Source organism: Centruroides sculpturatus, unplaced genomic scaffold (genome assembly GCF_000671375.1).
Source record: "Centruroides sculpturatus isolate CEXI.00-Female unplaced genomic scaffold, Cexi_2.0 scaffold1103, whole genome shotgun sequence".
Lineage (NCBI taxonomy): Eukaryota > Metazoa > Arthropoda > Arachnida > Scorpiones > Buthidae > Centruroides > Centruroides sculpturatus.
Genome location: NW_019385205.1, coordinates 199,687 through 218,766, shown reverse-complemented (window position 1 = coordinate 218,766; position 19,080 = coordinate 199,687). Strand labels below are relative to the sequence as shown.

Below are 19,080 nucleotides of genomic sequence, written 5' to 3'. Positions count from 1 at the left end.
GATTTATAACATTATAATGTATATTTAATATAATGCTGTACATTAATTTATTTTGAGCTTTCATAAAAGAAAAATACACAGAAAAATAAAGTAAGTTTATAATTATTTATTATGTCTATAATAGATGTTATAAGTTTTCCTTATATTGTTATTAAATGTAAGTGTAAGAATGAGAATCATTTATTAAAATCTCTATGAATAAAATACTTAGAAACGATTCTTTCTAATTTTTTAACGAGTTAAGTTTAGAAAGATCAGTTTTAACTTTTATAAAATACTCTGAATTATTTTAATTTTTTTAAAAAATGAAACTAAATATTGTAGCTTTATAAAAAGGCAGAAAAAAATGAATTTCCTTGAAAGTATATTCTGTACTAAGAAGTAAAATTATTAAATTGTAAACTATTTGAGCCTTGTTTTATAAAATACGTTATAATTTAATTTAAATAGTAATGATCAACGATACTACATATCTTCATAATACATTTAATAAATTAATTTTTCATTAAGTCACATTTTATTTTCAGTTTTTTTCTTAAGTTTTATATAGACTTTGAATGAATATAATAAATGTGTAATTATTATAACAATCTCTTTTAATTATAGTATTAGTTTACTATTATAAATTTGTACCAATAAGTAATAATTTGTAATTTTTATCTGAATAACTTTAAAATTAATAATTTCAAAAATCTAAAAGAAGAGAAGATAGTTGTTATAACGACTTTATTCCCTAAGAGTTAAATACTTATATTGATTCCTAATTCATTTATTACTTTCAAACACCCATTAGCAAAATGCTATAGACTACTACGTCCCAGAAGTACTGATAAATTCAGCAATTTTAGGAACAGTTTCATCAAAATTAAAAAGCTATGGCATTTTACGAACATTCTTTCTTCAAATATTTGTTAGATTGTTTTAATCATTTGCATTTTTTAGAAAGAATAAATTTTTATTCCATAAGATTTTCTAGTGGGGAAAAAAAAATTTGTTTAGAAACGTATAATTAGTTTTATGTAATTTTTTTAACCACATAAAATTAATTATTTATAATATTAATTGAATTATAAAACATAATGTAAGCTATTTTAACAAAATAATAGATAATTTGAAAGATTAATACAATATACGAATTAAATATAACAATGGATGCCAACTGTATTACATAACTAAAATTAATGTTTAAGTAGAATTACTTATTAAATCTTTCATGAAACGAGCTGTAAGTCATTTAAATGAAATTATTACAATTTATAAATACAGGAATTAAAGGAAAAAATTAAATACAAAATTTGTAATTGTTACTGTCATTTGTTGAAATGAAAAACTGCAAATTGTTAGTTTACTACTAATAATATGTTTATTCACAACAATAACAAAAAATACATTTAGCTTTATTATGAAATTTGTTAATTAAGTTGATTTTTTTTTTTTAGCAGAAGGATCTTATTAAAGTAGTTATATCAAGTAATAATTCTGAAATTATCAAAGTTCAGAAACTTATTTAATACCAGGTTAAAAAAAATAAGTTAAGCTCATGAAATATTTATAGCTACTCAACACAGTTAAAATTAAGATGACAGAAAAATAAATTATTTTTCCATTAGCATAAAGAATAATAAGTGTATTTATTCACCGGACGAAGTATTTCATTAGGAAATCAACAACTGTCACTCTAAGAGAAAGTTTACTCTCAAGTGTCAACGAAAATATGTAAATTAGTTGCATAAATAATCTGTAGAAGACTCGTTACAACTATTATTTGGTGTGGGCCCCATAAACCAAAATTCATTCTGTTTTATCAAGTTGATATCTTTACTCCACATAAAAAATAAAGTAGGAAAAAAAAGCGTATGTATTTGGGCTTTCTTTTTGTACGAAGTATAATTGTCACCTCGGGCAAGAAAAGGCTTTATTGTCACGTGACCAGTGTGACGAGTCTTCTAGCCAACGTAGTATGAATGAAGTCATAGTGAATAAGTCGAATGGCGGTGGTTCTGTTGGTATAAAAGGGTCAAGTCGTTCAAACGTTTGTTTATATAACAAGTATGAAGATGACAAATATGCTTGTCAAGTGTGACAAATATAAGCAAGAGATCACGACAGCTGAACATTATTAACAACTGCGTTTGACTTCATTAAGTGCCTTATATGGTGATTAATCGTCTTTTAAAAATTAAATGAAAAATTTTTATAAAAGAACTGAATGTTTTATTAGTTCCTTAATTAGGTTTTTTATACTTTTTATCTATTCAAAACTTATAGTCTGCTCCAATTAATTTGTTATGAGTCCTATAAACTATTAAGATGATTCACAGACTTTCGAAGTATGAAATTTTCCCCCTATTAAAATATATAAATAGTCCTACATTAATGTGCATAAAAGAGTAAAGTCTTCAAAATATTCAATTTTCATCATATATAGCCTATAACATAGGCCTAAATCATTAATGAAGTAGATCTTTACATTAAAATTTCAATACTCTACACAATATTTTATTATTTCATTAACTATATGTACTGTACTTCTATGAACTACCATTATTAATATTATGGAAAGTGTCCAAAATATAATACGCTTCAGCTGTTTCATTTTGCTTGATATTTCCTACAACTACAAATTTTATTTTAAAAAAAAAGTTTCTCGGATTTTCTTAGATTTATTTTAGTAAAAACTAAATGAGAAAGATCATATTTCCAATAAGAAACATTTCGCATCTACGAACAATACGCAAAAAGTCGTCAAACAACAATGATTACTCTAGTTTTCTGCTGATGGACGAGTTGAACCAAGTTAGAAAGTAATTCTTTATTTCCGCTTCAAACAACTACAAAATGGAGTTGAAAGTTCCTGGGAGTTTAAAGCCGACAGAATTTTTTTTTTATATCTTGATTCTTCCAAATTGTCTTCCAAATGATGATAATGGAACAAAAGTAGTTCGATAAATCACTAGCAGATGGCACCGTCATTTAAAGGCTATTTTGGCAATTAAATAGGAATCAAAATGCACCTAATTTCTTGCGTTTAGTTATAGTAGACACTAGAATTTTTTTTTTTAATATCTGAAAATGTGGCTATTGAAACGAAAAAGTGCATTAAATCTTGTTCATTGTTCATGTTATTGTTATATAATATTTTATAATGAGTTGTTTAGTCTTGTTCAAATTATATATATAAGACTTATATAACTTGATTCATTGAGCTCATTAATAACAGTTTTCTCAACAAAATGTTAAATTTTTCTCTTATGTATTTTATATTGAAATACACAAGAGAAAGTTTATCAGAGTTCATTTAGTACTTTGTCTTTTAGAGAAAAATTTTAAATTAGAAAGATTCTGATTAATTTTATATATTTAACTCATTGCAAACTATGTGTTTATTTTAGTATCATTAAACTATTTTAAATTAGCTTACATAGAGATTTTTTTTGTGAAGTTTTTTGGTTAGGTCATATCGTTAGTTCGAGTAGCAGAAACAAAATCAAGTGGATCCACGCGTCTTCATCCAAGGTCTCTTTTTCGGATTTACTTTTACCCATATGACATTCCAGAAGATTTGCACTGCAATTATTTCGCTCTAGTGGTCAATGGATTTTCCGTTTTTGCCAAAAAAGGATACTCTATTTCTCTTTAAGTCACGTGGATCTGATTAAAGATAAGATATTTTTGCCAAACAATGGATTTAGATACTTCAACGTTTCAATTCTAAATTTTCGTCATAAATAATCCTTGTATTTGAGTATAAATTAAAGAACTCTTCAGGAATACGATTTATTACATGATCCATCATCATTGATTATAATCATAAAAGTCCATAAAGGGTTTTTATAACTTAAGTGTAGTTTTTGGCATTAGTTTAGTCTAAATTTCAAATATATATGAATGATTATATAAATAAGTATTCATATCATGTAATAGATATAAATCTTTTTTATAAATAAATAAAATAAATATAATAAATCTATTTTTCCTTTATAAATTTCTATTAAAATTTATAAGAAATTTAAAATAAACAATTGTCTATCATTCTAATACATGACACTCGGATAATGTATTAAAGCAATCTAGAAACTGTATTATTATTCTATTTAAAGATACAACATTTTTTATAATTTGTAGAAAATTATCATTTACAACTACTAAAAAGCCTTTCATTCATCTTTAACTACCAGTATATAATTTTTTATGCTAATTTTAATGAGATAACATTAAATAAAAGAAAAATCAAATTAGATTATGTTGCAGCTGCAAACACTTTAACATCTGTTGCTCTTTTAAAAACTATTTCTTCTGTTGAATTTTTAGTAGAGGAGCCAGATCTAATGGAATGATTTAATCATCCTAGTCCTGTATTTATATATATAGTATATATAATGTAGATCTAATCTCCTAGAACTTATTTTAAGATAAAATATAAAATAAAGCTAAGTTTCTGGATAGAACAAAGAACACGACATACTGCCAAAGTTGTTTTACTTTATGTTCCGTTGTCAGGCAACATGCATCAAGTGGTATGGGGCTAGAGGTGATTTAGATGTTACTAAATCCCACACAACCTGCTGTTAGTGTTCAATCAGCCTAAGGAATGTTTAAACTTAACTTTTTCCCTGATGTTATATAAATTTATTCAAACTGCTAGATGACCCCTATTTGATTTAGTTCCTACTAAATTTTCATACTGTTAGGTATTAATGTTACAATTATATTGGTCTAACAAAATATATAAAATTTGCTTTAGGCACCGGATAAGTACAAATAGGTGTAGAGGTTTCGCTGTAACTCTTGTCTACTGTCTACTTCATCTTTAAATAACATCCTTTTTGTCTTATCAGATATCTTGTTATTGGAGATTTGCTTTGAGGTCGGAAAGTCTTTGTACATGATTTGTGTATGCGATTTAAGTGCTTTCTTATATTAATATACATGATTTTACTACTTAACAGGTTTAAATAATGAACAGAGGCACTAGAAATAACATGTAGACAGTGCTCTATTAAATGAAATCATTACATTTTTGCATAATTAACGAAGTAAATACAAGTTTACTTGATAGTATTCCATGTGACATTTTCACAAAATCTACTACAATGGGACTTTTATTAAACTTTTAAGAAAGAATAAAATAAAATACTGTATGGCTGATAATTGAGCTGAAAGCTTATATATATTTTAAAAATATTTTTAATAAGTATACATATTTTTAAACAATAAAAAGAATTTTATTTTAAAAATACCTTTCTATAATTTAATTTTAAAATATTATTTTAAATTTAATTACCATTAAAGACAATCCATGACAACGTTTAATCAAGCCCTATAAATCCATCCTACACTTTTTTTTTTTAAATTGATATGGTTTTAAATAAATATTCATAAATGAACCTTTATAATATTAGTTACCGTATATGTATATAAAGTAATTTTGAAATGACACCACATTAAATGCTACTTTAGATTTAATCATTTTTTTTTAATAACTGTACTACCTGCGTATTAAATGAGGCAGACCTACAATTATACATTATGCATGGTTTCCTCTTGATATTTTCGCATTTTCATAATTGAGTTATTAACTTTTGTTCGAATAATTGTGGGAAGGAATCATTTATTATAGTAAAGAATGATATTTAACTTATGTCTTTCATATTACTTTTTTATTTTTCTCTTTTTTTTAATAATTTTCTGGATGATCTCTTAGAGAATTTTAATATTAAATTAACGTAATTATTGCATATTAATATAAATTAAAAGTAAAAATTTAAACAAGATTTTTAAAATAATATGAGAAATATTTTATTAATTAACCGATATTGAATTTATTTTTTTAGGGTTTATTATTTAATATTCTAATTTAATGTGTTCGATTAATTTACTAAAATTTTATATTTTAAGAAATTTATTAAAACGCTTTCTAAATAGAAAAATAAAATCTTAAAATACTAAATTTTCTTTGTCTAAATATTTTTCTCGTACCATAAATCAGTACAGGTAAAAAAAATTGATAAGGATCAGGTAATCAGAATCTACGAAGAAATTTATGACATCTCTTAAGTGATTTTATGGCCGTCGATTTCAAATTCAGGCACATGTCTCGAATTTTCCAAAGTTTTTGATAATAAATTTACTTATAATTAAAAATAATTGATACTCCTATTCAAATTTAAATATTATAATTGATTTTTTATTGGTTTATTAGGAATTTTGCCTCTAATTTAAAATAATCTTACTTAATTTAATGATTTATTTTTGGCTACGTTAAGTACCAATTAATCAATATACTTTACGGGAATAAATAGCTGTTGACATTAGAACTATTTTATGGAATCAATCGATGTTCAATTTATTTAATTTAGCAATAAATAAATTTATAATTTTATTTTGTGTCTTGCTTGTTAACATGCAACACTCCTCTAAGTTCGTGAATTTCTCCATAATGTCATACGTTAAATTATCTTTATTGTATTTGTTAATTTTTTTTTATCATTGACAGATAATCAAAAGTAAGTAATTTTAAGAATACTCACTTATTTAATTCTCCAAATACAACAGATAAAATACGGGCTAAGATATGGTTTAAAGGTTGTAATTTCTATTGTGTAAGGTAGTGTTTTAGCTCCTACACGTGTTAAATACTTAAACTTTTTGATTTTTTAACTATTGGAAGGAAATTTTTTCTTAAATATTTGTAATAATCTGCCTACAATCAATCGTTTTAGATAAATAATTTAATATTAAATATGTTTATTGTAAATATTTCAACAACAACAACGTATTCAAACCTAACAACGCAGATCAGTAAACAGTACGATGTTTCTTTTTATGACAATAAATAATAATTTTATTATAATTGTGTTTTAGTATTTTTAATAATAACATTTTATAATATATTTTCAAATTATGACTTTATATAATATTTCTTCTTTTAAAATACTACAAATTAAATTGAGATCTTGTTTTATATTTGTTTCTATAAGTCTAATTTAAGAACTAAATATTATTATTTACTGTTATCAATTCTAGTAAATATTATAATTAAATTTTTAAAAAAATAAACAAATTTGACTGTTTTTACTGATTCTTTTGTATTTAGATTATCGAGAAATTCATAAGAAAATCGAAAAGGTTAAATATTTTGTACAAAATCTTATTATTACAGTAAGAAGGAGAATGGACAGAGAATAGAAATGAAATAAACATTGCTGAAGTCATTAGAATTCGTAAAACATGTTATAAATTCCTTAGTTTTGGCATAACGTAGCAAAATCAAATCAACATTCACGCATGATACTGGAATGATGCTCACAAATAATTATAAGTAAATAAACTATACACTGTACGTAGGCCTAGTGTACATATATTCTTATATTAACAAGAAAATTAATGTAGCTTACATACAATTATGTTGGAAAATAGAATACATTTTAAAGGCTGTTATGCATAGCCAATTGTACGTTTTTAATACAAAAACCTTTTGTATCATATCATTTATATATTCTTGAAATATATTCTTTGCAACTGTTTTTAGACGATTGAATTAAACTATCTTGCTTTGTCTCTAAGAATATTTTACTTTAAAAAAACAAAATAAATAAAATATTCATTACAATTAAATTTAAATACCAAAATTTAATTTACTCTTACACTTGTTAGTATCATGTATAATACAGAAATATAAAAATAATTATTCTGAACAGCATATTTCAACTTATGATCGGAACATATCGATAAAGTAATAACACTTAGGAAATTAGTTTTTCGTTTCACATTAATCATTCGATAAAATTATGAAAATTATTTTGTAAAAGTATGAAATTAACAATATATAAATTAGGAAAAAAAAGTGTTGCATATTTTCTCAATTACACGTTGTTACTTTCATTTGATTATACATTTTCCTGTAAAATAAAAAAAAAATGGCAGAAACGAAACAGTTAAATTAATTCATCGGATTATAATTTCATAATCGAAAGCAAAAAATTTATAATTTAAATACATTTAATTTTAATTGTATTTTAGTTTGATTAAAAGTACAATTAAAACTTTAATGAATCTGCCTTTTTGTTGACTGAGAACCATTTTGTTTGATCTTCCATTTTTTCTATTTTCATCACGGAGACCAACTCTAAAAGTTTGGCACCCGTGATGCCGTTTAGCCCCAATTTTAGTTTAAGTTCAACTCTGGAGGTCAGCGTCAATTAAAAATATTATTTGGAAGAGCTGAATGGGTTCTAGCCCCTTAGAGTTGGGGCCCATGATCTTCATCTTCACTCAAGTCTATTAAGAAATTTTGTTTAAAATATCTCTTAGATTTCAAAAGTAATTGTCATTGTTTTTTGCTAATGGAGGGGAAAAAAGGGAGAGAAAAGGTAGAAGTAGTATCATCAATTTATAAAATAAAATAAACAAGTTACAGTTTTACTCTAATTTAAAAGCGATAAAAAATACAATAAAGATTTATTATTGTTTTCACGCTTTCTCTAAAAAATTCGATTAAACATGACAGTTTTCCTGTTATAGCTTGCAGGTTTATTTAAGTTATAGGCTAAACAGATTTATATTTATTTATTGTTTTATATTGTTTCAAAAAAAAACAAAGAATTATTTTTAAGTAACTTACAGCATAATTTGCTACATAAGAAAACAAAATTTATTTATTTATTTATTTTTTTTCCAGCTATCGTTTGAAACAAAACAGAACAAATTTAAACAATTACGTGAGTCTATTGTTTGAAAACAAAATGATGCTACTTCACAGAAAATAGGAAATTCCAAATTGTTCGCGTGCAGCAATTCATGCATGCATCTCCAATTCACGTTTCTTATACAAACAAATCACTTTTGTGAAGTTTACAGCCTGAAAAACTAAAATCACGAAAACCAACATAGAGGGAGGATAGAGAAGAAAGGTAAATGCTACTGAGATATTCTTAAAAAGTAAATTTTCTGCACGAAAAGTCTATGACTCTATTTTCTTATACATTTTTTTTAAAGTTGAATTTAATTTACTTTACAAGGAAAATTTTTATATAAATTTTTCCTAAAACAGTTTTTTATTTGTTAATTTCCTTATTATTTTTTGCTAAAATGTTAATATTAGTTTTAAAAAGTAAAAAAAACCTAATTTATTTTTCCGCCTTTTAAGGAAACTATTTGTTTAATAGTATAAAAACCGTTTAATTAAATTACGCATTACTTAAATTTCCCACTTTAAAGCTTAAACAACACACACACACACACACAAAAGGAATGTAAACAATTTTTCATTTTAAGCGAAGAAATTACATTCTAAAATAGCTATTTATCTTTGTAGATCTTTCCATTTAAATAAGCTTCAGCATAAAAGATTATAAATTTTTGCAATGGTCTAAATGACTTCTTTTGATGCTGAAGAAAATGGAAAAAGTAGAAAGCTATCTGAATTTTCTAAGCGTGACATCAGCCCTCTGGTTTCTGACCGGTTTCCAGATGACATTGTTATTAAAAAAAAAAACTGAATCATTATCGGATTGAAACCGCTTATGTCTTCTCTTAATGACAGATGGAAACAGGAAATCGTGTTAAATGGATATTAGCTAGAAGTTCTAAAGATTATTTGTCACTTAGTCCGTTTTTATTGATATAGATTAACCTTGTTGATGGTTTTAGAGGAGGAGGTTGTGTACCCAGAGATAAAATTTAGCTTTCTATGGAATTTCAAAATTACTATTTTATAACTATATATAATTTAAAAACCATATGCATTAAATGCAGTTTTATAGGCTTTATATAAGGTTGATTTATGCTTGTTTGATATAATTTCTTTAAAATTAATGTTGTTAAAGTATGGTGTCGTATAGTACAGATTAGGATATTTATCTAATTTTTATTCTAATTAAATATTTTAAAATTTAATAAATTTTTTCTATTCTTTAATTAGCATAAAAATATAATTTAAATTGAATTTTTAAAAATTATTATTTGATTTTATTATCTAAAATTTTACAGTAGCGTATACATTAAACAAGAAAAACTAGATTTACTTTTAAACTCTTCCTTGTTTATCAAAGCGTTTTAATGCATTTTACTCATTGACTCATAGGGCTTAATCTTTTTAATTAATTAAAATGATTGTTAGCTATTACTTTTACTTATAAAAATAACCGAAAACAAATTACTTAGGTCAAATTACTGTCTGCAAAAGTAAGTAAAACTATTTAAAGCATAATAATTACAGCATGAGTTATGATTCTATAAAAAGTTGCTAGTTGAGATTCTTCTCCTTACAAAGTGGGCTTAAGTATGATTAAACGGTAATTGTGACCAGGGCTATATGGAGCATTTAGTTTAATAAATGGGTTTGGTGAATACAGATAAGTGCTTTAAGGGGCTCCTGGAGGTACAAATGGGAAAAATCTGCAATTAAACCTTTTTCGCTAGATTTTTTCCCCTTTGGGACTTGTTCCTATCTCAAGATTCCCATCTGATAATCAAATTTAAATTTTCAGAGATAAACAAATTTGAATTATTTTAAAACTACGAAGGGTAGAAGAAATATAGAAAAATATGATTACAAATAAATATTTTCAGTGTTTTTGAAGTTCAATTTAAAATAAACGATAATCATCTGTATATTATATTTCCATTAAAAGTAGGAATTTCAGTGGAAATAATTTTGTTCTTTTAATAAATTACACCAATTAAATAAACTAATAAATTAAAAATATTAAATTTTAAATATAAAAGTTTGTGTTTTCTTAGTTCATTTATTAGAATTAAGTGCAGAAATTTTATGTTTAATATAAGACATTGCAATCAATCAATCAATAAATAAAACTTTACTTTAAAGAAGTATTTATTTAAATAGAAGTGTAACATAGCGAAACCCTTCGCCATATTGTTTGACATATAAAATTTAAATTGTACATAAAGTGAACATAAATTATGTTTTAAGAATAGTCACCATTTCCCAAACGTGCAGAAATTGTTATTTTTTTTTCAAGATTAAGTGCATTAACAATATCAAGAGGCACATAAATCAATATAAAAAAAGTTTGTTCTTTGGACGGTAAATTTTCAGGCACAGTATAGTTTTTTAAGGCCTTCAGTTTTGAGATTTAGTCACTTACTGTAACGAATTACGGCGATCGTATCTTATAGAAGTATTTTCATATCGATGATGTGTATGCAACCTTGGAATTGCTCGCAGATTTAAGTAGGTTTATAGGTCCCTAAAGTAACAATTATTAAGGCAATTATTATGTTCATATAATACAAACTAGTTATGCAGATTAAGCTTAAAGGCAAGAAATTTTTCTAGAAGATGCCTTCGGCTTGTTTTTAGATATTTATAAAAATAAAAATAATAATCACAGAATAAAATGCTGTTTGAGTGCATATACAGTAATTTGCGAGGCAGTTTCTATTTTAACTTTTTTTTTCGCGTTAAAAAACGATAAATTTTTATCGGGAGAAGGTAATCCAATAATGTACACTGTACAATGATAACAACGACGTCATATAGACTTCATATGACAAAGGCAATAAATAACATACAGTATTGGATACATTTATAAACCCTGAAATTCCCGAATTCGTTTATATCACAAATTCTTATTCAGAATTAGATTACTTGATTTTTAAAATCTTGAATCTGGAAAATTTGATCACAAATAAAATTCGAATCGTGTTATTAGTAATAAACTTTTTTTTTACAGTTAATTAAGATGCATTATATTTCTTCCTTGTTCATTCAAATCTTATTCGGATACATAAATTTATTATTTTAACCTATTTAAAAAGTTAAATAATAGGTTTTTCTTTTGTTTTAAATTTTTTAAATTTAAATTCTCATTTAAAATGCGTGTATAAGCTTAAAATATTATCATATTAATTTAAATTTCGCTTAACTGTACCATTCGTTTTCATCAAAATATTTCATTCTTATAATTTGTTCTTCAGACTTAAGTTCTTTCGAAGAACTCGTATTATTCATTCAAATAGACCCATTTTTATCTTATTTTCATTCAAAACTATGTAGCAATTATATAAAATAATTCAACTAATCAATTCCCCATTAGCTTTTCTGAGAATTTCCATTCTCATTTCATGTTCACGGGCTTTCAATCGAAGTGCTGCTATGCTTGAACTTCTTCTATCCAAATCTGCTGGATTCCCCAACAGACTCGAAGTTTGAGAAGTGGTGGGTGCGTAACCTAAAAAACTAGCAAAGTTTTCTGCACTAGTCACAGGTGTAGGATGAGGATGAACATCAGTGAGACTCAGTTTTGGTCTACTATGGACGGATAAGTTAGTGAGGAAACTATGGAAAGGGTATCCAGGACCGAATGATGTGGGTAACACAGTAGGAAGCAATCCTGCTGAAGAATAAGGTGATAAGTCCCTTAACGTATATGGTGATCCTGATAAGTAAGTAGAGCTAGGCAGTAGTTTTCCTGCTACTGGAGGGAGGTAGGACGGTTGAAGTCGAGAACTCGCTCCATATAAGGGAGAATCATATTGCTTCCTTGGGTAAACCAATGGACCGTAGGGGCCAATTGTTGGTGCAGTAGTAGTTGACGGATTAGTTGGAGGATTGGACGGTATGCTAGGAGAAGTGCTATATGGCATATAACTTTGACCCTGACTTCCGGCTGCTTTCTCCTGTTTTCTCCATTTAGCACGTCTATTTTGAAACCAAACCTGAAACGAAATAAAAAAAAATTTCTTAACTAAATATGAAATAATTAATTTGTTTTTATATATAATTTATGTACAGTAACTGTATATTATATAAAAATTAATTAAATACTGATTATATAAAAAATATAATTGTACAGCTTTATTATTAAACATTCCATCATATCTAGATAAATAGACATAGGCCTTATGATCATGATTCTCTTAAAGATTTTTTAAAAAATTTACTTCTTTATCATGGAAACATAAAAAAAAATATGTTTATCTTAATACTTAATCTTTAACCAGTTTTATTATAATTTTCTAACATAAATTATTTCAAAATTAATTTTATTCAGTAATTTAATTTCATTAAATCGCAATAATGCTAAACGAATTGTTTTATATAATCTATGCAAATTTACTCAAATTATGAAGTAAAGATCAATTGGACAAACAACATCGCTTCCTAAATGTAATACAGCAATGAATTGTTTAACCACGCCCAATTGTGCACGTTAGTTAACGCGCAAAAGTGCGAACTCCGTCACGATTTCCGTGACCTCGTAAGTTTCGGTGTACATGTTAATGTATCTCCTGCGTGACATGAAGTAATTTTTATCCTAACCTGGCCAATTATTTTCCTCACTGTATTAACTTGTCAGTTGTAAGTGTGAATTGAACAGAGAAGCAAAGTTGGCTTTGGAAGATATGGAACAGACTGTTGTTTCTTCTAATTGTTTAACTATATTTGGAAAATTTTAATTCTTATTCGTCAGTAAAACTAGTAAATGAATTCTCCTTAAATTGTTTACATAATGTTCTAAATAGTTCTGCAGTTTAAGAAAACAAATTATAAGTAAGTAGAATGCAATTATAATTTTAATAAATCTACGCTTATATTTTGTAGAATATAATCTACAACAAAATATGTGCAATTTTTTAAAGTTAAAAATGATAAAATTTATATAAAAACTCTAATAAAAGCTAAACTTAAAAAAATTATAATGGAAGAGAAAGATTTTTTTAAACTTTATAAATATATAAAGCATTAATAATTTACTGATTAATTCATGAAATAAATAACCAACTATATAAAAACGAAAACTAATTCATGCTATTTCTAATTCTGATCAGGAGCGTTTCTATATCAATTGCAATGTTAGGTAAAAAAAATATATCGACTGAGTCAATCAACATGCTGTAGCACACCTTGTGACAGCATCGACAATTAACCCTGATAGGAGCAGATGGCGGTCAAGTCAGTGAACCATGTCTACTACCCTATCGCCATTACTGCCTGAGGGATAAAATGACATCTCTTTAAGGAAAGCACAAAATTTTAATTCCTACTTATGAACTTGACCAATATCTACTGCAGTCCCACATGTAGATAAAAGAATTACTTTCTTATAAACCTTGTGAGGTTTTTCCGATTTTCATGATATCATATAACCAATGAGCAATTCGTTTGCAGTCTCACGTGGTTAGCAATTGGCAGGTGACATTGTTAGATTACTTTATCTTTCAGACGATGAAGTCACGTTTGACATTTGACAGGTAAGACTTGTGATGTCACGAAAACATTTTAAAAAAATACCTGTTGCCGATTTTATGCAAAAAAAATATATATATATTAATGAGATGAAAAAACTAGTGCGATTTGTCTTTCTATGTGGTGTAGTTTCATCCCTACACTCTACATTAACAGACAATGAAAGTAAAGAAGTTGTCAGCAGCCTGCAAGGCGATTAATTTCAACTGAGTCTGGCACGCAATAAGAATCGTATTATCTGGCCAGTAATTAGTGTGGATAGAAAAAAAAATGAAAAAATACTTATACAATAATTACTTTTTGTTTGCCCCCGGCTAGGATGTACAAGTTGAGTGATTTTACAGTCAGTTAAAATACTTGATGTTTGTATCCTCGCAAATATTTTTAATTCGTGAATGTTTCGAATATCTGTAAGCTCGAAATTCTAATTCTTTTGTAAAAATTAAATAATGACTGAAATTCACTACTATATAAGCTATATAGTTTAGTCTTATATAATAGTTTTATATAGGTATTTTTCTTCTTCACTATTAAAAATTATCGTGAAATCTTAAGGATTTTAGTGTTTGAACAAAGTTTTAAATTCTGTAATATGGCTTATTCTGATGGAGGACAGGAATTTTAAAGAATTATTATAACTTTTGACACTAATTATATAAAAACATAAATATTTTACAAAGTTTAAAGTAATTTTAAATAAACGTTCAAAAATATTTTGGTGTTCTATAAATTGATAAAATGGAAAAATTAATTTAATAGTCTAAATTTAAATATAAAATAAAAGTAGTTGTAATAAAATCACTATTTGTCTTAAGAAATAATAAAATTATAACTGTAATTACAAAAAAATAATACAATAAATATAAATATTTAACAACTGCTTAATTTCTTATACTTTAAATAAGGCTATTTATAATGTAAGATAATTTTTTTTTTGTTTTTATTAAATGTAAGAATGCAATAGATTATGTATCGAGAGGAAGCAATAAAGATTGAAAAGATAATGGACGAGTCTCATCTGATATTTACCTCAATATAACATGATAATCGCATGACCGGATATCACGTGTTAAATTCGCACGTGTGTACACCGGAAATGAATATTTTCGGCTTGTATCAGGTAGTACCATTCTATACTATTGTGGTACTACCATTCGTGTTTAGAGATAATATAGGTTTTGTTTATCGCTAGTTGTTTCAAAATATAACAAATTGTTCAATTATGTGAGAAATGTTCCGAGTTCACGTTTAAGTTTTCGTTATCTAAATTTCGGATCAATTACATGTTATCGTCATTTTTCTCTCTTTAAATTTTAGCTAAATGTGACCTGATTATTGTGTAATAATCTTTATAAAAAAAATAACTAAGAATTTTGTAATTTATAAAACGTAACTGTGAATAACTATTTATAAAAATAATACATTATAACTATAGTCTCTCATTTAAAAACAACTTTAAAAATGTACTATTTTATATTAACTAATATTTACGAGGGAAATATTTTATACACGAGGTGTAGCCTATATGATGAACAATAAAAATTCATATAAATTATCCGTTAAAGAAATTTAGAAATTCAGTAAACTAATATTATCTAGGAAAATCTATTGAAAGTATGTAAGAAATTATTTTGTAATAAAAGACTATTAGATATACTCAATATACTATTAAAACTGAATAGAGCATGCCAATATTTTTTCTATTTTTTAACTAGAAAAACATTCCTGAAAATTGCAATTTATCATTAAGTCTACCGTTAATAATATTGATTTAATGTTGGCTTATTAAATAATTCCCTAGAACATTAATTATATATAGAAATGAAATGTTTTTTTAGTGATAGATATTTAATTGGAGGAAGTTAAAAAAGAATAATTTTGATTTCATCAAAATTTCTGAGTCTCCATCTCTGCTTCAACTGTCATTCAGGAGAGATTAATTACACTTATCCTCTAATCTAATCAAATTAACTTGTTGTGAAATGATAATTTTTCTTCCAGTAAACTACTCGATGACACATCATCCGATATATAAAGATATTAGTTTCTTATTTAAAGTAGCATGCAAAATAGTAATTATCTTCTACAATTTAATTTATTAAGCATTATAATTACGAATTAATGATTTCAACCAATTAAAATTCTCTATTAAGGGAGGTTTTTTTTTAGTAGAAATATCTACAGAGTAATTAAGAATCTCGCATATACAATTTAAATTTTTCTTCTCCGTTCTTTCTTCTATGTATTATGTGATCATAATAAATTATAAATAACTTGAAATATCATGAATATTGCGCCCTGATGTCCATTATTCATTTAAATTGCTATTGCTTCCTTATTTTATATAGTTCATTTTAATGTTCGTTCGCAATAATCTCATGTTAACAAAGAATTTTGGACATCGTTTTAAATGAAAAGATATGAAAACTAAACGTATAAATAGATGCATTTCAGGAACAACATGTTGCATATGCAATTCCGGATACCATTTCACTTTTTCAATAATAGAATTTTATTTAAAAATTTATATTCCGTGATATTTTTGAATAGTTACTTCAGGATGACCTTAACTTTTATCTTTTGTGAATACACTACAAAAATATATTCTGCTGAACAGTATATCATTTATTCAATCTATCAAAGCCTTCAATTGCATAGGAATAAAATGTGATTTTGATTGAAGTTATGATAACAAAATCACGAATCTTGAAACATTGAAAATTCTTCCTGTTGCAATCAAAAAATTCATTAAAAATCATTTTTGAAGGACATTTGGAATTTACCGGATTTACTCCTGTGAATTTCCTTTCATAAATCAAAGTGTTATCGGATATCGAACTCTTTGCCATTGTGAAAAGACACGGATGGTTCTTTTCAATCCTGAATTTCTCTGAACTGATTATCATCAATTTAGACGTGACTGCATCCAATCATAACTAAAACTATTGTTTGTAGGCTTAAATGTTGAGTAATTCTAATAATTTTATTGTCACACTCTTATCGATAGAGATTTATCATACTTTAATTGAATCTCTGTCACTTTGATTGTTCACTTCCACCGCCACTTCAATATATTACGATAATTCAATGACGAAGGTTTAACATTATTGAGTTTTATAATCTAATTAATTTATAAAAATTATGATGTAAATGATGATGACAATTTATAAAACTAATTTATTATCGTTGCATTAACGTTCCAATAAAAAAAATAATTTATTGAACTTTATGAATATTAGCCTACGATAATCATTAATTCATTGCTAGAATACAAACTTCACAATTTTATTTTTCCTAAGATAGAATTCTAATAGATTAAACTGACCAATAGCCTACATCTTTTTAATAATATTTGATCCCTATTTGATCTAAATAATTTATTATATAGGCTTAATTCGAATTACTTAATGCGTATTCAAAACTATTTTCAGTATAAAATAACAAATTGCATAAAGTGAAGAACATAAGTTATTTTCTTTGAAATGAAATAATCGATATGAAATATAATAAAATCAACTTATCACTTTAAGCAAACGTTGTGGCATTAATTTTACCTTAAAGGCTTTCATATTCTTATGGGTGATAGCGCTGAAATCAGTTTCATTCATTACGGACATGTCCTAACCGTAGTGTGATCAGACAGCATGGATGAAGAATGGAGAAACGAAATCCGTGTCGAATTACCAATGAAAAAAATCAAGAACACCTGCAAGTTCAATGAAGGATCCGGAATCCTTCCTATAATAAGAAAGAGATTTATCGCGTAAAGATTTGCATCAAGAGATTCTGACCTACTAAATTTCAAGTTTTTCAAACAAAATCTATTTATATAATATTGAAACTTCTTTTATGTTAATCTGACAAAATACTAAAGATTTTTATTGACATTAGTGTTTTTAAAAATCCATTATTAATTAAATACTACTGAAATTGTATTAAGCTTTAAAACATTTCGAAATTTAAGTTAATACGTGTAAACATACTGAAATTGGCAAGCTCATATATTTCGTATTTGATAGTCAATATATGATTATAATTTGGATTATTGTATACGTAACTGACTTTTAATCATCTTCTAAAAAGTATGTTTATAATATAAGCTTATTTTAGATTCTTCATTTGCTAAATAACCTTATTTGTATTGAGTCGAGGAATATTATATAATTATTAATGTTCTGTACTGTACTACAGTACAGTACTTCTCATATTGTATCCACTTTACGTGATTACGCTCTTGAGGCATTGCTTTTATGTCTTTATTACATTATGAATTATTTATAATATACTTTTTTGCTCTTGTTTGATACTACTCTTGTATAATAATGCATTTCAAAATAAAGATCATTTAAACATTTTTTAATTACATTCTCTAAAGCTATTATTTGTTTTCTGCATTAAAGGTATTTAAGTTTTGAGAATTTAAACTTGAAGGCAAAATTGTGAATTTAACTTAAAAGTATTAAATTTTTTGACAAATATAACCAAACTCTTTATATTTAAGCTTAACATTCAACTTTTTCTTTAGTTTCTATCGTTCTACGTTATGAATTTTTCGCTATAAAAAACTATTATATATTATAAAATAACATTAAATCAAACTCATTAAACTATATTTTATTTGTTCTATTAATTCGCATTAATGTTAAGTATTCATTCAGGAGAATCCGGAAATGATTTAACAGAATGAAGAAGAATAACTTTGATTGGTTGGGTGATCTTAAAGACTTAGAAAATACCTGTTAGAAGCTGTTGTTTGAAAAGGAGCGAAGTGTCAATGTACTGTGAAGAGGAAAATAAAAATAATAAAATTCCAATAAACGAAACATTAAGAATTTAAATTTTCATTTTCCCCGTTTAAATTTAAG

At 25.7% G+C, this 19,080-nt stretch overlaps 1 protein-coding gene and 1 long non-coding RNA gene across 3 annotated transcripts in view; one reads left to right on the top strand and one right to left on the bottom strand.

The window, feature by feature from the left end:
- Positions 1-8,688: 8,688 nt before the first annotated feature.
- LOC111636099 lies at positions 8,689-19,038 on the top strand. The gene is made up of 2 exons (XR_002758479.1): positions 8,689-8,912; positions 18,874-19,038. It is a non-coding gene; the product is annotated as an uncharacterized LOC111636099 (long non-coding RNA).
- LOC111636098 (homeobox protein aristaless-like) overlaps positions 11,972-19,080 on the bottom strand; it is a 34,292-nt gene continuing 27,183 nt past the window's right edge. For both annotated transcript variants that reach the window (XM_023381278.1, XM_023381279.1), the window contains exon 4: positions 11,972-12,684. In XM_023381278.1, the coding sequence (XP_023237046.1) occupies positions 12,040-12,684 (645 nt within the window). In that variant the 3' untranslated portion in view covers positions 11,972-12,039. The remainder of the gene's footprint in view (positions 12,685-19,080) is intronic.